We start from the raw sequence: 24,225 nt of genomic DNA, 5'->3' as shown, positions 1-24,225 counted from the left end.
GATGCCAGGAGTGGACGCCAGGGAACAGGTGTAAACCGGGGCTCTTGGTCATCCCAGATGGGATCTGTTGAGGGTCCAGAGAGAGGAGCTTCTTTCTTTTAGGTGAAGACTGGAGGAGGAAGAGGGTTGTATCTTTCAGTGTTAAGCGTTGCTAAGAGTGGGTTCTAGGTCTTTTGGGAGCCCTAAGGACTTTTGGAGGCCAGATTCCGCTTAGATGCTGACCTGTTGGGCACAGCTCTGACATGAAGATCAGTGGGATGCTCCAGACCCCTGGCTGGACCTCCGCGCACATGGGCGCTCCGGTCTCTCTGAAAAAGGACACTCTGTAACTGACACAACTGGTAGGAGTTACCGAGGGAGCTGGGTTCGTCCTCCGGTGAATTCCCCTGGATACAAAGCGAGCTGTTTAAGGCTCCTTGGAGATAGCTGCTCTTAATACAGTTGATAGTGGGCTCAGCGATCTATGGAGGCGAGCGCGGTATTTAACAAATTACCCAATAACTCTTGGGCTCCTAGAGGACCAGATTGTACCCAGAGTACCGAGTGGGGTTAAGAAGAGACAGACCAGCCGCCCACAGACTAATTCCTCCTACTGCAGGTCCTCTGTCCCGTTCCATTTCTCCCCACTTAGGCGTATTTCGGAGCGTCGCTTTTAAAAACCAGAAACCTACCGAAAATGCGCCTGAGGGAGGCGATATTGCCTATGAGCAAAAGCAGGTTTCGCACCAAGTCCCAGAAGCATAGAAAGGTGATCTCTCTCTCCCCATCCAGGGCAATCGTAATGCCAGATGCATCCCGTCCAACGCCCAGCAAGCAGCCCTGTGTGGCTCTGCTCTCCGGACCCCAGGACATCCCCACGCCCAGCCTCCCAGGCCCATTTTCCCAGCAGCTCCAGTCTTCCCGGGTCTCCACGCAACAATGAAGCGTGGGCGGCCCCAGCGGCCTCATTTGCATACCGCCGCGGCTTGGCCAATGGGCTGCGCAGGGGCTTTGGAACGCAGTGTTGCCATCAGCGTGTGCGCGTGTGTGCGAGTGTGACAGCGGCTGTGGCTGTGGCCGTGGCCGTGGGAGGCTGGCCCGGGGAGCCCAGCCGCGCGGGGACCGGCCCCGGCGCCCGCTTCCCCAGCGTGTCGCGGCCGCGTGGCCCGGCAGAGCCCAGAGACCATCCAGCCCCGGCCGGGCGCCGTCGAGATGTCGGTGGCGGGGCTGAAGAAGCAGTTCCACAAAGCCAGCCAGGTAGGGAGGCACAGAGGCGAGAGGGAGGGGGTCTAGGGAGCTGCGGGCCCTTCGAGGCTCCGGGGCCTTTGGGGCTCTGGCGCCCTTAGGGGCCTCTCTTAGGGCTCCATTTCTTCCCGCCTAGGCGGGCGCGGAGGTGGAGTGAGGGGCCGCCTGCTCTCTCCTCCGCTCCTTGGCGCCTCCTCCTTCCCAGCCCCCGGCCCCCAGCTCCACCCCGAGCCACTGTAATTCTGAGAGGTTCTGCGGAGGAGAGCACAGAGGTGGCGGGCCGCGGGGTTTCGGGCACAGGAGAGAGAGTGGGCGTCCCGAGGCCTGGAGGCTCCGCTTGGTGCCTCTACTGAACCCGCGCCGGGAGGTGGACCACAGAGAGTGCGGTGCCGGCCGGGCCTCCCTCCCGTTTGGTTGGGAGCCCGCGGGGCATGTCCTGCCGCTTGGGGGCGGCCGCGCGGGCGTCGGCGGATCCCGGGATGCTGTGTACTTGGCGCTCGGCTGGGCCCCGCAGCGCGTCCCGCAGCGCTCCCAGCGCGCGCCTCGAAATGGACCCCGCCCGACTGCGTCCGGCTCCCGGGCTGGGACGCTACACAGCAGTCCTTCCTCTCCCCACCGTCTTCCTGGTGTCGGCCCGGGGTTGGGCGCCAGGCTCCTGCTCGCAAAGAGCCGCCAGTCTGGTGGGGAGACACTGAGACAGAAACGTAAACAAATATTGTTAGACACACCTCCACGCACAGGGGATGCCAGATAATACAGTAGGGGCATCAGGGAGAGCTTCCCGGAGGAAGAGTCGCGTCATTTGTGAATTAAGTATGAGGAGGAATTGTGGTAGGGGGTGTGGGTGGAAAGGATAGGAGTTCTAAGCGGAGGAAACAGGAAAACCCGCAGGGCGGCATGGAGTTGGTGTGTGTGTGTGTGTGTGTGTGTGTGTGTGTGTGTGTGTGTGTGTGTGTGTGTGTGTGTGTGTGTGTGTGTGTCTGTTGACAAGCAAATTTGTATTCTAAGATTTCAGTTTCTTCTAGCTATGGCAGAGCTGACATTGTAAAATCTATCCCACACCTGCACTGCTGGATCTGTTCTACAGATTTGATTCAGAATTCACATTTCAGATGAGGTCTCATCCTGCTTCTTCCACAAATTGGTCCCTGAAATGCAGCTGGAATTGGAGGATTCTCTTCTGTCGGTCTCAGTGCTGTTCCCTCACTTGCATCCCTTCCATGAAGAAACTGGCTGGTGCTCAGTTTCCAGCTGGGGGCACTGGGTGGACAGTGCTATTGGGGTGGACAGTACAATTGGGGTGATAAGGAGTCCTGGATGAGGGGCCAATTAGGTGACCAGGGCGATGGTGGATTCACTGTGGGGTTTGAGCACTTTGAGAGGTTTGTGAGACATTCAGATGTCATTGGCCTGGGAGCCAGTGGGTGAGGCCAAGACTGGAACTACAGAGTTTGGGGGGATTTCCAGCCTAAATGGAGATTTAAAAATGTAAGTGCAAATAAAAGTGAGAAAATGCACAGTGAGCTGCACATAGACTGAAGGGAGCACCAACATTTAGGGGCAATGTTTAGGCCAGGACTTGATAAACAGTAACCACTCAATAAATATTTATTAAATAAGTGAAACTTTTGGGGTGGAGGAGCACAGGAAGGAGAGAGAGAACTAGTACAACCCAGGAGAGAGGAGTGTCATGGAAACCTAGAGAGGTGGGCGCATTTAAAGGTGGGAACAGTCAGCAAGTGCTGCTGTGAGCTCAAGTACTGAGGGGTGGGCAGCCTGGAGGCGAGTGCAGCTGTGGTCAGGGCAGTGTCAGCGTACTTGCTGGCTTACTTAGCACTTGCAAGGAACTAACCTCTTTTGAAAAATATTCTTTTATTGGATATGGACTTCATGGGAGCAAATCTCAGAGGTGAGCAAGACACAGCTCTTGGATGATTGAAATTGGTTTCTGACCACTAACCAGAGTGAATGGTTGAAATCCCAGGAAGTTATTGGCATTGGTGAAATAATGTGCTAGTGATGAGGTCATTTAGTTTAACTACCCATAATCAGCCCATTAAAAAAGAAATGAGCAGAGGGTCTAATTTAGCCTTTTTTGTGTGTGAACTGAAATCCTTTGTGACTTTATCTGTAAAGAAAGACATCACAGATTTTCTCTGGGCTTCATTTTGTGGTCAAAGTGCCCAATAGATACATTTTTATCTGTTCTGGGGGTCTTTCTCAGAAATCTTGCAATATGACAGATTTGGTGGAGAAATTAGACCAGGCTTAATATAATAAGAGGGAGCACAATAAAAAAAAATGCCAGATGTTCTTCTCAGACAACACTTACACAGCAGTTTTTAATTCATGAAGAATTTTCCTAGGCAGGGGAAAGGGAGTCTGGATGATGTCAATGGCTTAATACTTCCCAGGGATCCAGGACTGACTCTGCCACTGACTAGCTCTGTGACCTGGGGAACGTGACTTAACCCATCTGGGTGTTAGTTTTCTCTCTGTATAATGAATTAGAGGATTTAGAAGCCATGTCTCTGTTCTAAAATTGATTGTGGTGATGATTGTACAACTTTGTGAATATACTAAAAACCATTGAATTGTATACTTTAAGTTGTGACATGTATGGTATAAATTATATCTCAAGAAAATACATATCGGGCTTCCCTGGTGGCGCAGTGGTTGAGAGTCCGCCTGCCGATGCAGGGGACATGGGTTCGTGCCCCGGTCCGGGAAGATCCCACATGCCGCGGAGCGGCTGGGCCCGTGAGCCATGGCCGCTGAGCCTGCGCGTCCGGAGCCTGTGCTCCGCAACGGGAGAGGCCACAGCAGTGAGAGGCCCGCGTACCACACACACACACACACACACACACACACACACACACACACACACACACAAAAGTACATATCTATCTATATATGTATCTATATAATATATCCCAGTTCTGAAATTGTTAAGTAATTCACTTAAAGTATTCCAGAGAAAGACAAAGATTATAAAGTGGACCTTTTACAAATAAGGGTACCAGTACCATGACAAATTGAGATGATTTTTCTTAATGATAGGCAAGGTAAAATAGCTTATAACTTCCTGGTTACCTGTCCTCCTTTCTTGATACCTTACCTATCTCTGCAGGAAAAAAAAAATCCCCTTACTTTACAGAGAAGGAAGAATTGTAAACCCCAGGGATTCTGCATCATTTTGGCAACATGTGGAGACTAACAGGAAAGAGGAGGAAATCAAGTAAAATGAGAAGAGTACAAGTTGAGTGAATAACGAGATTTAATTAATCCTTTCCTTCAGCATTTGGGATTATAACCCAGGTGTCCCAAGATCGTAATTAAATACCTTTCTTCTCTTGAAAAGGTTTCTTTGTTTTTAAATGGTGTATTTTTTTTTAAATAAAATTTTATTTATTTATTTATTTTTGGCTGCATTGGGTCTTCGTTGCTGCACATGGGCTTTCTCTAGCAGCAAGCGGGGGCTACTCTTCATTGCAGTGTGCGGGCTTCTCATTGCGGTGACTTCTCTTCTTGTGGAGCATGGACTGTAGGTGCTCGAGCTTCAGTAGTTGTGGCGCATGGGCTCTAGAGTGCAGGCTCAGTAGTTGTGGTGCACGGGCTTCAGTGCTCCGCGGCATGTGGGATCTTCCCGGACCAGGGCTCTAACCTGTGTCCCCTGCATTGGCAGGTGGATTCTTAACCACTACGCCACCAGGCAAGTCCCTGAAAAGGGTTCTTAATCGAGTGGTTTACTTTTCTGCTGGTAGGGATGCAGCTTGAGTTATTAGAGATAAAAACAAATAGCTTAGAGATGGCATTGTGGTTTCTTGTTAAGCATTGTGCCTGACCAATAAAAATATAACTTACAATAATATGTCACCACTCATTGATTTGTATTAATTATGTTTGTTTCATCATAATTTTCTTGACAGCATTTATTGTTGGTGTAGGATGCTTAGGCCACATCTGTGCTTGCGCTGACCTGGATGCTATGCTAATAGCCAGATTTATTCCCTTTATGGACTTCTAGGAGCCTTATTCCCCATCCCATGAAAGCTTAGTTTTATTCTTTCCTCTTATTCTTCTCTCCCCTAACTAACCAGCTGGCGATGACACAAGATGGTGATGACACTTGTGGGCTTCATGTTAAATTTACTTCTTTTTGCCCTTATGTAGCAGTGCCCTTTCATGTGACCCAGGAACACAGTAGGGAATGGGGAGCCCCTAACAAAGTTTTTTTTGTAACCTTCCCCCCCTTCTCTTTTGATGCATTAATCAGAAAAATGATGAGTGGTCATAAGGGGCCAAAACATTCTCCCTGTAATGACTAAATGCACAGGCTGACCCTTTAGGGGTAAACACTTCAGAGAAGGATATTCTTTGCAAATTATGAGAATCTCTAGGGAGGCAGTGAATGTCTCTTGTTTCACTTTCTCCTTAGAGATAAAGAAAAATGCACTTTGCAAAATCCATAATGATTAATTTTTTTTACTTAGATGCATCAGAAAATGTATTAAGCTAAAACCTGCTTGCTCCTTTCCACATAGACTGCTTGATAAATTAATCCATAAATCTATGTGTTATCCGTATATTTTTAACTCAGGGTGCTAGAGTAGATGCTCAAACTAAATTAGTTTTAATTTTTTTAATACCTGAAGAACACAGTATAATCCAAGCATTTCTTACCACCGATGCCTTTTCTCTAAAGTAACTGTAATTGAGGCTATCACTTGGAATTTGATTAAAAATGCATTTAAAAGCAGGGATTTTTTTTGTGTGTGTATGTACTATTCTTTTCAGATTCATTTTTCAACTTTCCTAACAAACTGACTATAAGTTATATTTCCCAGCGTTAAGTGTGTGTGTGGGTGTATCATGTGTATTTGGGGGACGCTATCATTGTCATGCTTTACCCAGAAAATAAAACTGCTGATAAACAGAACTGATACACGATTTTATTTGGCTAAATTATAAGTGAATTTATTCTGGAGAGTCTACATCAGCCGAATGTGGATAGCTAGATTTTCTTTTTCACTAGAAACCTGGGAAAGTGTTGAGTTGGGGGGAAGGGGCTGGAGGAAGCGCTGGGGATGATTGAGAAGGCGTTGTTGCAATTCTAACTCTTGGAGTTCTTCTGTGAGATGCCTTCCGGATGAGCTCTTCCCTTGCAATTCCCAGGGTCATCCCATGTTTTTACCGCAGCACCAGCAGCAGTGACTTTCCTGAGCCCAGTGTTGTTCCTTCTGACTTTGTAATTCATTGGATGATGGTGTCTTTCCCACCGGCATTGGCTAAATCTTTCTCAAACACTGATGTCACCAAGTGCTTTGCCTGATCGAATCATCCTGTCAGTGGTAGAAGCTGCTGCTATTTCAGGCTGGATGACTTGGGTACTCCCTACTCATGAACCTGATATCTGAGTCATATCTCCTCATCTACGTCTGTGTTCTTTCTTCCTTATGGGCCACAGTTCAGAAGTCTGGAGGGACCTGTCAGCTAATGCGTGGGTGCTCCTCTGTTTCTCCCAGTGTAACAAGGACAGGGTACACCTGGCTGGTCTCTGCACTCTGCTTTGGACCCTGTCTCCTCTCATTTTCTCAGGGATTTTGCTCCTGTTGCATCTCTCTTCTGCACTATATTTTCTTCTTTCCTGGATCATTTCCATCGGCATATGGAATGCTCTCTAGTACTGCTGCAGGAAGGGCGACCCCTTCCACGGCCCGAGAGTGGGCTCTTTTCTAACCCTCAGAAATGAATTGTTGGAGGAGACACACATGCTGACAAAGCTGGAGACTTTATTGGGAAGGGGCGCCTGGGTGGAGAGCAGAGGGTAAGAGAACCTGGAGGTACTGCTCTGCCACGTGGCTTGCTATCTCGGGTTTTATTGGATGGGGTTAGTTTCTGGGTTTTCTCTGGCCAATCATTCTGACTCAGGGTCCTTCCTGGTGGTGAGCGCATCGCTCAGCCAAGATAGATTCCAGCGAGGGGGTTTCTGGGAGGTTGGAAGGACATATGGACTGGTGTCTCCTCTCTCCTTTTGACCTTTCCTGAATTCTTCCAGTTGGTGGTGGCTTGTTAGTTCCATGTTCCTTACCAGGACCTCCTGTTGTAAGATAACTCATGCAAGTGGTTACTATTGGGCCTGGCCAGGGTGGGCGGTTTCAGTCAGTGGTTCCCCTAACTATCGCCTATCTGATAAAACAGTATCGCCTATCTGATAAAAAAGAAAGGAAAAAAATCCTTCCTTGGTCCGAGATCCCGCTTCACCTCCATCCTATTTCTTCTCTCCCCTTCCCAGCAAAATGTACTGAGAAAGTTTTTTGTTGCCCCGTTTCTACTTTCTCATCTCCCATTCTCTTCTCAACCCATTCCAGTTGACTTTCCTCTCCATCTGTCTGAGACCACCTTACCTAGGTGGTGATTGGCCTACCTCCAAGTTGCCAAATTGGATGGGCACTTCCCCGTCTGATTCTCAGCAGCCTTTGACCCAGCGGACCATTCTCTGCTTACAACTCCTTCTACACTTGTGTGGTTTTCCTCTGGCTTTAGTGCCTGTTGCCTCAGATCTCCTTTAATGGCTCCTTCTTGTCCCCTTGAAAACTTAAGTCCTAGAGTGCCCCAGGGCTCTGGCTTGGAGTAATTCCCCTTTTTCTTAGCCTTGCACTCTGCCAAGGTGTTTTGTCCAGCCTCATGGAATTATACATGATCTATATGTTCATTGCTCTCTAAATTATATTTCTAGCCCAGACACTCCTCCTGAACACAGACCCATAACAAACTCATAAGTCTAACTGCCTACATCACCTCACCTCTTGGATATTTAAAAGGTTGTCAAATTTAAGATGTCCAAACCTGAACTCTTTACTTTTCATCACCCCAACCTGTTTTCCTGCTGGTGGTTTCTATTTCAGTCAGTTGTTCAACTGCTCAAGTAAAGTAAGACAAAAACAAGATTCATCTTTGATTTTTTTCTTTCTCTTATCTCTAATTCATCAGAAAGTACTTCCTCTTGGTTCTACTTTAAAAACGTATCCCTCATTCACTTTACCTCTTTCTGGCTCTGCTATTACTATCCTTGTTCTATCACCTCTTGCTCGCATGGTTGCTGGAGCCTCCTCACCAATTTCCAGACCTTTCTTCCTACCAGGTACAATCCATTTACCCACAGTGACCTGAATGCTCTTCTAAAAATGTATCTCAGACTATGTCATTCTGTTAATGTAATTTAGACTGCTTACAAGTCTTCAGTGCTTCAGTGGCTTCCAGTTGCTTTTAGAATAAAAGCCCAACTTCCTCCTCTGGCCTGTGAAGCCTCACATAACTTGGCCTCTCCCTTCCCTCTCCTGCTGCTGTTCAGCCACGCTGGCCTCTCTTTGTTCCTTTGATGTGCTAAGGTCTTCTTTTCGTTGGGCCTTTGCCAGAGCTGTTTCCTCCGCCTTGCATGCCTTTCCTCTAGATCTTTGCAAAGTGTTTCCTTATTGTCATTTAGATCATAGCACAGATTACAGGCCACTTTGCCAGAGAAGTCTTCCCTGACCACCCAATTCAAATAGGCATATGCCCTCTCTGTCACACTGCTTAACTTTTAAAAAACTGTATGATAAATATTTTGGTATTTTGATGACTGAGTTCAGTACAATTGGCTTCCTTTATAATCCCATGTATTTTTAAATTGAACTTTTTTATTTTGAGATAGTTGCAGATTCACATGCAATTGTGAGAAAGAATGCAGATACTTATGCCCTTTGCCCAGATTTTTCCATCTTGTAAAACTATAGTACATTATCACAACCAGGATATTTACATTTACATTATCTAATACATGGATATGGTATATCTCTCTATGTATTTTGCTCTTTGATTTATTTCATCAGGATTTTGTAGTTTTTAGCATACATGTCCTGTACATGCTTTGTTAAATTTACACCTGTGACCTTGCTGAGCTCATTTATTTACACAATACAGAACAGATTCATCACCATAAGGATCATGAATGTTGCCCTTTTAAGGACTTGCCCACTCCTCTTCTGCCCCCACCTGCTCTGTAATGCCTGACAACCACTAATTTGTTCTCCTTTCTATAATTTTGTCATTTCATAAGTGTTATATAAATGGAACCATATAGTCTGTAACCTTTTGGCTTGGATTTTTTATCTCAGCGTAATACTGTAGAAGTTCATCCAGGTTGTTGTATGTATCACTAGTTTGCTCCTTTTTTAAAAAAATAAATTTATTTATTTATTTATTGTTTTTAATTTTTGGCTGCGTTGGGTCATCATTGCTGCACGTGGGCTTTCTCTAGTCGCGGTGAGTGGGAGCTACTCTTCGTTGCGGTGCACAGGCTTCTCATTGCGGTGGCTTCTCTTGTTGCGGAGCATGGGCTCTAGGCACGAGGGCTTCAGTAGTTGTGGCGTGCAGGCTCAGTAGTTGTGGCTCCCGGGCTCTAGAGCTCAGGCTCAGTAGTTGTGGCACACGGGCTTAGTTGCTCCACGGCTTGTGGGATCTTCCCAGACCAGGACTCGAACCTGTGACCCCTGCATTGGCAGGTGGATTCTTAACCACTGTGCTACCAGGGAAGTCCAATAGTTTTCTCCTTTTTATTACAGATATCGGTTTGTTTAACCATTTACCTGTTGAAGGACATCGGGATTGTTTCCAGTTTGGCTCTTAGGAATAAAGCTGCTATAAATATTTATGTACAGGTTTTTATGTGAACATAACTTTGCATTTCTCTGGGTTGAATGCTTAGGAGTGCAGTTGTTAGATCACGTGGTAGTTACATGTTTAGTATTTTAGGAAACTTTCCCTCTTTTCTAGAGGGACTATCATTTTATATTCCTACCAGTAATGTATGAGGGTTCCAACTTTTCCACATCCTCTCTCGGATTTATTGTCTATTTTTTATTCTAGCCATTCTATTAGATGTATGGAGTTACGTCATTGTGTTTTACTTTGCATTTCACTAATTGCTAATGGTTGAACAACTCTTCATGTACTTATTTGCTTTCTGTATCTCCTCTTAGGTGAAATGTCTGTTCACATCTTTAGCCCATTTTTAAATTGGCATTTTTTTTTAACTGTTGACTTCTGAGAATTCTTTATAATTTCCTAGGGTATCCTCCTTGGTTGGATGTATGGTTTGCAAATATTTTCTCCCAGTCTGTAGATTGTCTTTTCATCTTCTTTCACAGAGCAAAACTTTAAAATTTTGATGAAATGCAGTTTGAGAATTTCTCCTTTTATTGATCATGTTTATGGTATCGAAGAACTCTGCCTAGTCCAAGATCTTGAAGATTTTTTCCTATGTTTTTTTCTGAAAGTTCTACGGTTTTGTGTTTTACATTTAAGCCTGTTGTCCATTTTGAGTTAATTTTTTATAGGGTATGACTTAGGTTGAAGGTCATTGTTTTTTTTTTTGGTTTATGAGTGTTTTTTTACCCCAGCACCATTTGTTGAAAAGGTTATCCCTCCTCCATTGAATTGTTTTTGAACCTTTGACAAAATCAGTTGGGCATACTTGTGTGGATCTATTCATGCCTTCTCTATCCTATTCCACTGATCTATCCCTTGGCCAATAGCACCCAGTCTTGACTGTCACTACATGATGTCTTGAAATCAGACTGATTCTTTCCACATTATTCTTCTTTCTCAAAATTGTTTTAGCTATTGTAGCTCCTCTGTCTTTCATATATATTTTAGAATAATCGTATCTATATCTACAAAAAATATTTCTGGAATTTTTATAGGAATTGCACTAAAACTGTGTATCAGTTTAGAGAGCATTGACATGACTCCTATGTTGAATCTTTAGCGTAGAAGTCCTATACATGCTTCATTAAATTTACACTTGTGAACTTGCTGAATTCATTTATTAGTTCTGGGAGGGATTTTTTTTGTGAGGGGGTTGTTTGTTTTGTGTTTTTTGGTATATTCCTTGGAAATTTTTTTGTGAACAATCATGTCACCTGTAAATAGGGACAGTTTTAGTTCCTTCTTTACGTTTTATATGCCGTTTATTTACTTTTCTTTTGGCCTATTTCACTGGCTAGAACTTCCGGCATTCTTTTGAATGAGCGTTGACAGTGGAATCCTTGCCTTGTTCCCCACCCTTACGGAAAGGCTTTCAGTCTTTCACTATTTTTTTTTTTTTTTTTTTTTTTATTAACATCTTTATTGGGGTATAATTACTTTACAATGGTGTGTTAGTTTCTGCTTTATAACAAAGTGAATCAGTTATACATATACATATGTTCCCATATCTCTTCCCTCTTGCGTCTCCCTCCCTCCCACCCTCCCTATCCCACCCCTCCAGGCTGTCACAGAGCACCGAGCCAATATCCCCGTGCCATGCGGCTGCTTCCCTCTAGCTATCTACCTTACTACGTTTGTTAGTGTGTATATGTCCAAGTCTTTCACTATTAAGAGTAATGTTAGCTATAAATCTTTCGTGGATGCTTTTTAACACGTTGAGGAAGTTCTCTAATTCTATTATTTCTGAGTGTTTTTTAAATCATGAATAGGTGTTGAATTTTGTCAAAGGCTTTTTCTACATCAGTTTATATGATTATGTGTTTTTTTTTCTTCTTTAGCCTGTTAATATGGTGGATTACATTAATTGATTTTTGAAAATTGAACTAGTTGGGTGTCCTTAGAATAAAACCCACTTGATCATGGTGTATATTTCTTCTTATATATTGATGAATTAATTCTATTTGCTAATGTTTTGCCATGGATTTTTGTTTCTATATTTTTGGGATATTGGTCTTTATTTTTCATACTGTGTTTGTCTAGTTTTAGTATCAGGTAATACTACTTTAATAAAATGAATTGGGAAGTGCTTACTCTTCTGTTTTCTGGAAGAGATTATGTAAAATTGATGTTAATTCTTTTTTAGACATTTAGTAGAATTTTCCAGTGAAAACATCTGGGCTTGGAGATTTCTCATTTGGGAGTTTTGTTAGTTTGTGTTTTTTAAGGATTGGTCCATTTCATTTAGGATAACTCTCCACACATATCAGACTTATGTGTGGAGAGTTATTCATAGTATTCCCCTATTCATCATTATCATCAATTCCCTTATTACATGTGTATAGGGTCTCTTTGACTTTTGATATTGGTAATTTCATGCCTTCTCCCTTTATCTTTGTCAGTCTTGCTAGAGGTTTGTGAGTTATATTGATCTTTTCAAAGAACCAGGTCATTATTTCATTTTCCCCAATGTTTTGCCATTTCAATTTCATTGATTTCTGCTCTTATTTTATTATTTCCTTCCTTTGACTTGCTTGGGTTTATTTTGTTCTCTTTATAGGTTCTTGAGGGAAGCAGACTATTGATTGGAAACCTTTTCTGTTTTCTAACGTATGCAGTGAAGGCTACATATTTTCCTCTCAACACTGTTTTAGTTGTATTTCACTAATTTTGATATGTTGTATTTTAATTTTCATTCATTCAGTGTACATTTTGACTTCCCTTGAGACTTTTCTTTGATCCACGATTGTTTATGGTGTTTGTAATTTTTCCTGTTTAACCCTGTTTTTGATTTCTAGGTTGATCCCAATGTCATTAGAGAATACATTCTATACGATTTTGACTTTTAAAAATTTTGTGAGGTTTATTTTATGGCTCAAAATGTGGTCTATTTTGTTATATGTTCTGAAGGCACATGAAAATAGTGTGTATATGCTGTTGTTGGGTGGAATATTCTGTAAATATGGATTAAATCCTATTGGTCAATAGTGTTGTTGAATTCAATATACTTATTGGTTTTCTGTCTAGTTCTTTTAATTGTTGAGAGAAGTCTCCAAATATAATTATCTATAATTATATCTATTGTCTATATTTTCTTTCATTGCTGTCAGTTTTACCATTGCATAATTTGCAGTTCAAGTGTTTGGTAAATACACATTTAGGGTTTCTATGTCTACTTGGTAGATTTACCCTTTTAAATTCATTATCATTATTTAATGTCCCTCTCTGTCTCTGCTAATTTTATGTGCCCTGAAGTCTACTTTATCTGATATTAATATAGCTAATCCTGCTTTCTTTTGGTTAATGTTTGCATGATATGTATTTTTTCATTCTTTTACTTTTAACCTGCATATATTGCTTTACTTGAACTGAGTTTCTTGTGGACAGCATATAGTTGGGTCATGGTAATTCACTGCACCAATATGTCTTTTAATTGGTGTTTTTAGACCATTTACATTTAATGTAATTATATGTTAGGGCTAAAGGCTACCTTTTTTTTGTTTGTTTGTTTTCTGTTTCTTGTCTTTTTTTCCTTGCCTTCTTGTGTGTTACTTGAATTTTTTTAGAATTCTATGTATAACATTTTTGAGTGTACAGGTTTCTCCCACTATCCAAAGTAGAATGTTCCTATGAAACCTTTCATAAGCCGAAATGGAGTAAAGTAGAGATGCAGTTACCTTAGCACACATCTTGCTAAGAGATGCATAAACTAAATTGAGGTAAACTACATATGCTGACAGATACAGTTCAAAGCTCAGCTTGATATTGAGATGTTGAGTATAGTTCCCAGGGATTGAGTTTAGTGGTGCTACTCTTGCTGCTATTGATTTTCTGTCTGGATGATCTGTCCATTGATGTAAGTGGGTTGTTAAAGTCCCCTACTATTATTGTGTTACTATCAATTTCTCCCTTTTTGTTTGTTAATATTTGCTTTATGTATTTAGTTGCTTCTGTGTTGGGGATACACACACACACACACACACACACACACACACACAAGTGTTATATCTTCTTGTTGAATTGATCCCTTTATCATTCTGTAATGTCCTTCTTTATCTCATGTTACAGTCTTTGTTTTAAAGTCTATTTTGGTCCAAGTATTTCTTCCCCAGCTTTCTTTTTTATTTCCATTTGCATGGAGTAACTCTTTCCATCACTTCACTTTCAGGCTGTGTGTGTCTCTAGATCTGAAGTGAGTCTCTTGTAGGCAATATATATATGGGTTATATTTTTATATCCATTCAACCACTCTATATCTTTTGATTGGAGCATTTAGTCCATTTACATTTAAAGAAATTATTGAGTAGCTATGTACTTACTGCCATTTTGTTAATTGTTTTCTGGTTTTTTTTTGTAGTTCTTTTGTGTCCCTTTCTTCTTCGTTTGCTTTTTTCCCTTATGATTTGATAACTGTTCTATTATTATGTCTGGATTCCTTTCTCTTTTTTGTGTTTTTATTACAGATTTTTGGTTTGTGGTTACCCCAAGGTTTCTATATAACAACACATATATATGTGTATATACATGATTATTTTAAGTTGGTGATCTCTTAAGTTTGAATGCATTCTAACAACCCTGCATTTTTACTCCCCCTCGCCCCACATTTAATGTTTATGACTTCACATTTACATCTTTTTGTTCATCTTTTACCTACTTATTGTGGATATAGATGATTTTACTACTTTTGTCTTTTAACCTTCCTACAAAGTGGCTGATCTACTACCTTTATTGTATATTTGCCTTTACCATTGACATATTTCCTTTCATAATTTTCATATTTCTAGTTGTGGTCTTTTCTGCTTAGAGAAGTCCCTTTAACATTTCTTGTAAAGCCAGTTTAGTGATGCTGAACTCTTTTATCTTTTCCTTGTCTGTAAAACTCTCTGTATCTCCTTCAAATCTGAGTGATAGCCTTGCCTGGTAGAGTATTCTTGGTTTTAGGTTTTTTCCTTTCATCACTTTAAATATATTATGCCACTCCCTTCTGGCTTGCAGAGTTTCTGCTGCAAGGTAGCTGACAAGTGTTATGTGAGTTCCCTTTTATGTAACTTGTTGCTTTTCCTTGCTGCTTTTAAGATTCTCTCTGTCTTTAATTTTTTCCATTTTAATTATAACGTGTCTTGCTGTGGATCTCTTTGGGTTCATCTTGTTTGGGACTCTTTGTGATTCATGGACCTGGATGTCTGTTTCCTTTCCCAGGTTAGGGACGTTTTTCAGCTATTATCTCTTCAAATAAGTTGTCTGTCCCTTTCTCTCTCTCTTCTCCTTTTGGGACCCTTAGAATGTGAATGTTAGTATGCTTGATATTGTCTCAGAGGTCTCTTAAACTATCCTCATTAAAAAAAATTTTTTTTTTCTTTTCAACTTGGGTGATTTCCACTATTCTGTCTGCCAGTTTGGTGATCCGCTCCTTTGTATCGTTTCACCTGTTGATTATTTCTAGTATATTTTTTATTTCAGTTGTTGTATTCTTCAGCTTTGTTTGGTTCTTCTCTATATTTTCCAGCTCTTTGTTAAACTTCTCACTGTGCCCATCCATTCTCCTCCCAAGTTCACTGGGCATCTTTATGATCATTACCTTGAACTCTTTATCGGGTAGATTGCTTATCTCCACTTCACTTAGTTCTTCTTCTGGAGTTTTATCTTGTTTCTTCATTTGGAACATATTCCTCTGTCACCTCATTTTGCCTAACTATTTTTATTTCTACGTATTAGGTAGGCTGGTTATTTTTCCTGATCCAGAGAAATGGCCTTAGGTGGGAGATGTCCTATGGAGCTCAGCAGCACGCTCCCTTCTGGCCACCAAAGCTATATGCTCTAGCAGTGCCTTCTGTGTGGACTGAGTGGGCGCTTCTCTTGAGACAGGGCTGACTACTGTGGGTACACTTGTAGGTGGGACTGTCCCCTGGGCTGGTTGGCTTCCAGGCCCTGCCTCGTGTGGATGCTGCTGGCCTGCTGGTAGGTGGGGCCAGGTCCTGGCATGGCTGGCTGAGGGTCCTGGGGGTCCCGGGGCTGGTACCAGCTGGCTGGTGGGTGGGTAAGCCCCAGTGCTAATAGGCTAGAAGGAGGGCTCCGACCTGGTGCTTGCCAGCATCTGTGCCCCCAAAGGGAATCCTAGTTGCCTCCTGCTTCTCTGGGAGGCTCTCCAAGGTCAGAAAGTGGGTCTGACCCAGGCTCCTTTCAGATTATTACCTCTGCATTGCGTCTCAGGACATGTGAAATTTTGCATGAGCCATTTAAGAGTGGAGTCTGTTTTCTGTAGCCCTCTGGCTCTTCTGTATGCAAACCAGTTGTTCTGGGGCTTGTATTCCCAGTACAGGACCCCCAGGCTGGGGAACCCAATGTGGGGCTCAGACCCCTCACCCCTAGGGTAAAACCTTTGCAGTTATAATTATCCTCCTCTTTGTGGGTTGCCTAGCTGGGGGTGTGAGTCTTGACTGTACCATGTCTCTGCCCCTCCTACCTGTCTCACTGGGGCTCCTTCTTTACATCTTTAGTTGTGGAAAACCTTTCTTGATAGTCTTCAGGTCATTCTCATCCATAGTTGCTGTGTAAATAGTTGTAATTTTGGTGTGCCCATGGGAGGAGGTGAGCTCAGGGTCTTTCTACTCCGCCATCTTGGCCGTACTCTCATGACGATAGGATTTTTTAAATTGAAACTCTGGCATTTTAGGTATTATTTTATGAGACTCTGGATCTTATTTAAATTGTCTGTTTTTACTGGCTTTCTTTCCCACTGCCTTGGCAAGGAAAGGTGGTGGCATTGCCTTGTTAACTTCCCAGTGGGGGTAAATGTCCAAGTTTCTCACTTAGACTGTTGACATTCAGGGTTTGTGCCTCCTTATTTCTGTGTGGGAGCGGGAGTTCTGACACCTCAGTAGGCTTGCGCTGATACCTCTCTGGCTGGGATAGGTAGAAATGCCTTGTAGCTGTTTCCCATGTGGCCTCAACTCACACCATGGGCGGGGGTGGCCTCATTACCACAGGGTGGTGGTAGAAGTCCTGATTCTCCACGAGGCCTCCTCTGATACAGCCCAGGAAGGAGGGTGAGAGGGTGCCTTACTTGTGGGAGTGGAGATCCAGGCTCCCCCACATGTTGTCCACTGACATTGGAGGTGTGTGCAGGGTGGAGCTTGTTGCTACCTGGTGGGGATGAAAGTACTGGCTTCCTACTTGACTTTCTCTGGCACCATCCAGGGGAAGAGAGATTGCGGGGGTGGGGGTCACCTCATTACAACTTGGCAGAGGTGCAAGTTCCCCCATTCCACTCATCCTTTGCTAGTGTGGATGGGGGTAGGGGTCACAGCTCTTTCTGGGGCGTTTGGAGTAGAGCTGGAGTAGAGCAGGTATGATCTAAACACTTCTGTCTTGCTAGACTGCTCCTTGCATGATCCTTTGGCTGGAGAGAGTAGGCCTTTATTGAGGTTCCTTATTTGTTTATTTTCCTGCATCTGTTGGTATTTCCAGGTTGCTGCTATCTCAGCTCCAAGTCTTGGATGTATGAGGGAAAAGGAAAACTCAGGAAGCTCAACACTGTGTCATTTCTTGGGCCCTGAGGTGCCTACTCAGTGTGCCTCCTTCTTTCCACATGTTAGGGCCTTCTTGGGTTTGTGTTATATATAATGCCCAGGATTTTGGTGGTAGTTAGTGGGAGGAATAGAGAAAAGTATATGTACTCCATTTCCCTGAATCAGAAGTCCTTTGAGTTACCCAGATAAAATCCCTTCCTAGCAGGTATGACTGTCTGGTCGTTTCTTGTCCTGGTTGTCCCTTATGGCATCCTAAGCCTTGTGAACACTGCATGGAACCATCTGCTGATGTTGAATGAACATTCAGCAAGTTGTCAGCATTGGAACTTGGATGGCTGCTTCTGTTGAACTCCAACGTATTGTCTGCCTGGATGCTCTTGATGTTGGGGGAGGAATGTGCAAAATCCAGATGTTTTAAATGAAGTTTCCTAGTTTTGAAATATTGGCAATTAATTTAAAGTTTTAAAAACCTCTGCAGGCCAAAAGAAACACATGTGATGAATTACCATGGTCCATTGCCAAATGGTTGGCGACGTTTTTTTGAACGTCTTAGACTAGCACATATTGCTGAAACGGTTCATAGGCAGGTTGACATCTCCTCCGGTTTGAATAGTAGAAGGATGATTCCTGGTCGCCTGTGGTGTTGCCAGTACTTGCTCAGGAGATAAATATGGTTTCTGTAGAGACAGCTCTTGGCTTTTCGCCTGGGACTGTTCCTGGAAACCTTGTTGGAAGGCAGATTGGATGGAACCGAGTTGAGCATTCGCCCATGTGCTGTTGTGTTAGGCTCTCTTCGAAGGAGCTTGGCCAGCGTAATGTGGGAACTGTGGAATGATCAGGTGTGAGGGCAGAGAGCTGTCTAGTCATGATACGAATTCAACAGTGCTGAGTGGGCAGAGCAGTAGAAGGCAGGCTTTGAAGTGAGTGGGCAGCCTCACACGACTGTGGGAACATGGGCAAGAAATGAGGGGGAGCGAGCCCTTTGCTCATAGTGACCTATTTGGGACTATTTTGAGAAGAGAATGCAAGAATAGGTAGTGTCTAGAATAGTCTAAGGCAGATGGGAGCTCTTCCCTGGTGCTCTCATTGAGCCTTCAGACCTCATAAGTAAAAGTTATATATCTTAAGACAGAATTTGATAAATTTTATGTAACTCGTAAAATCTGCTTAACAAAAGTTAAACAACATCCTTGAATTTTATTTATCCTGGATCCCTGCTATTCAAATTGATGTCTTAGATGAAGTGCTTTTTCCAAGAAAAGACTGAATCGCTGTCTAAACCTCGTGGTCATGTCTCTTCAAGGGTTGAGTTCTCAATAGGATGGCACGACATCCAGGACTAGGAGTAGTGTTAACAGTCAGCACGTAATGCAGAAATTTCAGAGCGAAACGACCTATACGATTCCGTAATTTGGCCATAAATAGCAAAGACTTAGACCCTTGGGAGCTCAAAGCCCATAACTCACTTTTTTTTTTTTTTTTTGCGGTACACGGGCCTCTCACTGTTGCAGCCTCTCCCGTTGCAGAGCACAGGCTCCGGACGCGCAGGCTCAGAGGCCATGGCTCATGGGCCCAGCCGCTCCGCGGCATGTGGGATCCTCCCGGACCGGGGCACGAACCCGCGTCCTCTGCATCGGCAGGCAGACTGTCAACCACCGCGCCACCAGGGAAGCCCCCATAACTCACTTTTATTTTTCCTGACTTTCAGCGGTGGATTTCTTTCCTGGGGGACAGTGGATGGAGGCCCAGGTTTATTTTGAAGGAGTAGAAGCGGGTGTAGGAGCAACTGAGAAAACAAAGGAATTTCTCTTGTCTTTTTTTCTTTTCCGCCTGCGTGGGCATTGTTAAATCAGGTATATTAAATGTACCTTTCATTCAACTCCATTCCACTGTGTCTTGAAGCTGAACTTCCAGGAACTGAACCTCTATGGCTGTTGGTGGAAGGAACTGGGAAGTGCAGAGACTGGAGGCCTGTATTTGAACAGTGGTTGTGCCAAAATGGGGGGGGCTACGAGCCTCACCAGCTGGCTGTGGTGACTAATCGGGGGACCGGGGGCTCACTGTCAGGGGAGGTAGCAGGGAGTACTGCGAAGAGTAGCATCCGGGTTTGCGAAAACTACGTTTCCCACGTTTGCCAAGAAGTGTGACTGGGAGAGTAACTTCACTCTCCTTGACGTTGGTTTCCTCATCTCTAAACGGCAATAATGAAACCAATATTAAAGGTTCTTCATGGGTGTTTCCATTTATTGAACATTTTTAGTTTGTACAGACTGTAAGGAGGAACTTACATGTATGTAATCTTCACAGCCACTTGCTCAAGTAGTGGCTATTTTCACCGTTTTAACAAATGAGAAAAGATGAACAGCCCTTGAAAAGTGTCTGGACCCAATTCCTCCCTGTGTCCCAGTGTTTGGCCTGAAGTCTCATTCAGAAGTGTTATCAAATGAGAGGAGGCCCAGAGACGTAAAGGGATGGCCTCAAGGTCACAGAGCTTTCTCATCTTAGAGTGAGGGCTTGACCTCAGCAATTATGAAGTCCCCTCCATTTGTTGTGCCTTCCTGTGTGATGAACGTGATTGCTCAAGAATGAATTAACTGGGACTTCCGTGGTTAAGACTTCGCCTTCCATTGCAGGGGGTGCGGGTTCGATCCCTGGTCAAGGAGCTAAGATCCCACCTGCCTCGCAGCCAAAAAACCAAAACATAAAACAGAAGCAATATTGTAACAAAATTCAATAAGGACAAAAAAATATAACTAAAGTGAGATATATATACTACCCAAATGATTCCTAAGCACTATGGAGGTAGAAATCATTAAAGAAAAAAAAAAAAAGAATGAATTAACTAATGCAGAGTCTGATAAATTAATTCCTCTGTGGAATAAAGAGAAAAGGTATGCAATATTTTTGTTTGCCACCATAATTACTTTAAAAAGAGAGCTGGTTAAAATGCAGTATTAAATCACATTTGAATCTGTTTGTTTATATGTATTTTATTGTGTGTACCAAGTGTCCAGGAACTACCTAAGGAACATGTAGGACGTATCCAGTGAATGTCTGATACAGCAGTGTATGCTGCCTGTTGCTTTGGCTGTTGGCCACTGTCTCCCACTTATTTGCACATGCTTGACAGTGTGCATAAGATGTGCCTGTTTTCCTTGCTTGCTTTTCTCTCCCTGTTCCCTGGCTGTTTTGGCTTTGAAGCTGACATCCGTTTTGCCCCGACAATTATTGTAGATCAGCAGACCGTGCCACCCAGCTCTCCTGGAATCTACCATCATTTCTTGCTTCTTGGCTATTTTTTATGGCTTCTTACTTCAGTTTCTCCTCTCTTCTTCATTCCTCCCAGCCTCAACATGCAGTCAGTAAGTCCTGTGTAGATTCTGCCTCCTAAATATTTCTCCCATTCACCCCTTCCTCTCCATGCCCACCACATTCCCCTGTTCCACGGGGGCTTATGGCTCTTGCCTAAGTGAACACCGTACCTGGTTGCCACTAGTATAAATTTGACTTTGTCATTCCCCTTCCAGGCCTTGCCATGGAGTCCCTACAGGCGTAGGGTAGACTCTCAGTTCTTTAAGTTGGAGTGTGATGGTTTCAGCTCTTTCTAGCAATGCTCAACCTCCGTTCTCCAGCAGCTTTGGGCTCATTCTGTCCTTTGCCTGTTCTGTTACTTCTGCCTGGAAAATTCTTCCCCATCTTCAGAGCCTGGAGAACTAGTTCACCCAGCTTCCTTTTATTCTTCCTCCTTCTTCTCCAAAGCTATTACTTGCCATCACTGCTCCCTGAACCCTGGGTGTACACACATCAATAATGTCACCTTTGTTGTATTGAAATCATTTTGGTTACTTTTTAGGCCCTTCTACCAGACATTGCAAGCTGCTTCTCACACAGAAGTCTACTTTTTTATTAAAAATTTTAAAGCTAATTTAGTTTTAATTTATTTTCATCACTTTTTTTTCATGATCCAGATATCTTTAAATGCAATGAAAATTAACTTTCCATGATATGTCAGAGACTGGAACTAAAAAAAAACTTTTCAGACTGCAAATGAGTTATACAAATGAAAATATCAAGTGGAGATCCAGTTATCAAAATGAAAGCACTTGACATATTAAAAGTTAACAATTATTTGTTTAGAACACATAAAAAGTCAGTTTGCTACAGTTGTTGGATTTTCAAGAACTGTTGCAGAGGTTTGAAGAAAATAGATTTATTAACTTAAAAAGAACTTGAAACAAGTATTCAGAAGAAATTTGTGCCTTTATTAGAATGGTGTTAGGCTTCAAAAATGACCAATTAAATGATTAATTTTTTTAATAAGAAATGACCCTATAGAACTGCAATACTGGTCCAACAGTCCTGTTTTTACCGCAAGAAACAGAATGAGAGTTAAACAGAAAGCACTAGCAGGTATCAGTTAATCTAAGGTAATAGCTTCTTCGTTCCAAAAGCACTTGCAAAGAAAAACACTGGGGGGCACAGGGCATGGAGGCTCTTCCTAACAACTGGAATCCCATGAGTGTGCGTGTCTATGCCATGTGTCATAGGCTACTTTTTGCATTTGTCCTTTACGTGGTCACTTTTCCCCTCAAATACTAGTTTCCCCGTGACTTTTTCCCTCAAAGGATAAAAAGCATGAAATATAAGCAAGCTCTTGCATCTTACGCTTAGAAGTGTTCAATTCAAGCGTCATGTATGTTTATCGGTACATTTATAGTGTACCGATAAACCCCATCAGATCTTGGCTCATTCAATAGTATAGAACCTGTCAGGGCACAGAAAGAACGAACCCCTGCTTCTTTTTGTTACACATATGATTCAAATACTGAATCTGAAGAAAAACATTTAATCATTTTGGCTCTCCTTTACATTCCCCATGTTGATAAACTTACTAAAATATTCCTGTGTAATTGAGTGTGGTCCTGTTATTTCAAGTCAAGTTTAAAATCTCAAAACCAGCCATCCAGGCAAAAAAGGCAATCAGAAAGATGATTTCTTCCTCATCTCCCTAACCCCAATAACTATGAAGTCAATTTTACATGATTCCAAACACTGAATAGTGATGACAAATGCTGAGCCCAATTTCTTCGTAATCCTTTCTGGTGTGGCATGCGTGGTAGAATTCAGGTGTGGAAGCCAGCATGGATCCTCCAAACCAAATTGCCTGTGACTGCATTTTGGGTGTAATGACTTGTACATTGATAGGTTTTCGTGTCAATCTACCACCACTCAGTTCCTCACTTAATTTCAGCCTGGCATCTACAGTTCTTTTCAAATCTCTTTGCAAGTGATGTCCGATGTCCCTGAACATGGTTGAGCCTCCAGAGAGGACGATATTTTTGTAGAGAGGACGTCTGACATCAGTAGGACAGTTGTGAATTACTTTATCTACAACTTCTGAGATAGTTTGAGTAAAACCTGGATTAGCAAACTCTAGATGAAAAAAATTTCAGGTCCCAAGAATTTCTCAATAACGAACACTAATGGAAAATTCTTTCTTTGAGATAGCACTGATTCCAGTATACTGTTTAATCCACTTTGCTCCATCTGTGTCATACTTGTTAAATTCTTTCACTAAATCTGGGCAGGCATAACTATAGTTTAAAGTTTAAAGTTTCCTTTAAAGTTTCCAAAGATTGCTCTGAAGGATTCTTACTTCTCCATCTCTCAGCAGTTGCTGAATAAAATATGTTCTTTTTCATCCTGTGTTTGGAATGTGCTTAACACAGCTGCCAGTCACATACCCTTCAGCCACAGGGGTGGCATGGGTGACACTGTTGCCACTGTCTATCAACAGATTGTTTTCCTACTTGTCTTGAGGTCCAGGATGCAGCTAAGGCAAGAATGGCCTGTGCAGAAATGTACGAGCCTAGAACATTATTTCAGCAGTATATTCCCTGTTTTCTGGAGTATTCAGAAATACTCCAGTATTTACTCCAGTAAACCAAGTATTTTGGTTCAGTCAAAAAAAAAAAATGGTCTTCAGGTTCTGCTCTTAAATATTTAAAGATCATTTGATCCATAAACCTTTTCATCAAGTCCCATTCTTCAACAATGCTATGGAGGATTGGCCACTTTTTTGCATATGAAGGTTTTTCTGTTGCTTCATCAGCAATGAAGAAGTCTAGGTCATCAACACCTTTCATCACCCTCCTTTCAGCTTTCTCATCCTTTCTTTTTGCTGACTCCTTAATAGCAATACCCTGTACCATAGTCCAGCACACAGGCCGGCAGCCGTCCACCATCTTCCTTGTCACCTGCTGCTGCTGCTGCAACTGTCTGTTTGGTGCTGACTGGGGCCAGAGTTGAGCAGCGGGAGATAGAAGCAATTTGACCATCCACAGCTGGCCACTCTGTTTGTCATGGGGTGAGGGATGGAGACGGGAAGCAGAAGCAGAGGCAGGCTTGGTCAGTGGCTACCACTTCTACAACCCAGGCAGGTAGGCTGTCCTGGAAGTCTTTAGAAGTGCTTGTTGAGTGACTGAATGACTGTTTATGCTTACATTCTTTTCTCATGAATTCAAGCTTACAACTTTTATAGAAATTGGAGGTTTCCAGACTCCTAATAGCTGAATCATTGGGGTGTTGGTTGCACCAAAATTAAAATATTCTTTTATTGTATTAGTTTGATATTTGCCTCTGGCATCTACTTTGTTTTGAGCTTTGACTTTCATAAATTAGGAGTCGGGACTTCTTCACATCCAGGAAATGTTATCTTCATATCCAG

General features: G+C 42.8%; 1 protein-coding gene and 1 pseudogene across 2 annotated transcripts in view; one reads left to right on the top strand and one right to left on the bottom strand.

Annotated features, from left to right (window-relative positions):
- Positions 1 to 1,023: 1,023 nt before the first annotated feature.
- Positions 1,024 to 24,225, top strand: part of SH3GL3 (SH3 domain containing GRB2 like 3, endophilin A3) — a 145,484-nt gene continuing 122,282 nt past the window's right edge. For both annotated transcript variants that reach the window (XM_060003608.1, XM_060003609.1), the window contains exon 1: positions 1,024 to 1,236. In XM_060003608.1, coding sequence (XP_059859591.1) covers positions 1,192 to 1,236 — 45 coding nt within the window. In that variant the 5' untranslated portion in view covers positions 1,024 to 1,191. The remainder of the gene's footprint in view (positions 1,237 to 24,225) is intronic.
- Positions 22,534 to 23,695, bottom strand: LOC132419716 (actin-related protein 3-like; annotated as a pseudogene).

This window comes from Delphinus delphis, chromosome 2, assembly GCF_949987515.2.
Source record: "Delphinus delphis chromosome 2, mDelDel1.2, whole genome shotgun sequence".
In the NCBI taxonomy this organism is placed as follows: Eukaryota; Metazoa; Chordata; class Mammalia; order Artiodactyla; family Delphinidae; genus Delphinus; species Delphinus delphis.
This window is presented reverse-complemented; position numbering and strand designations above follow the sequence as displayed.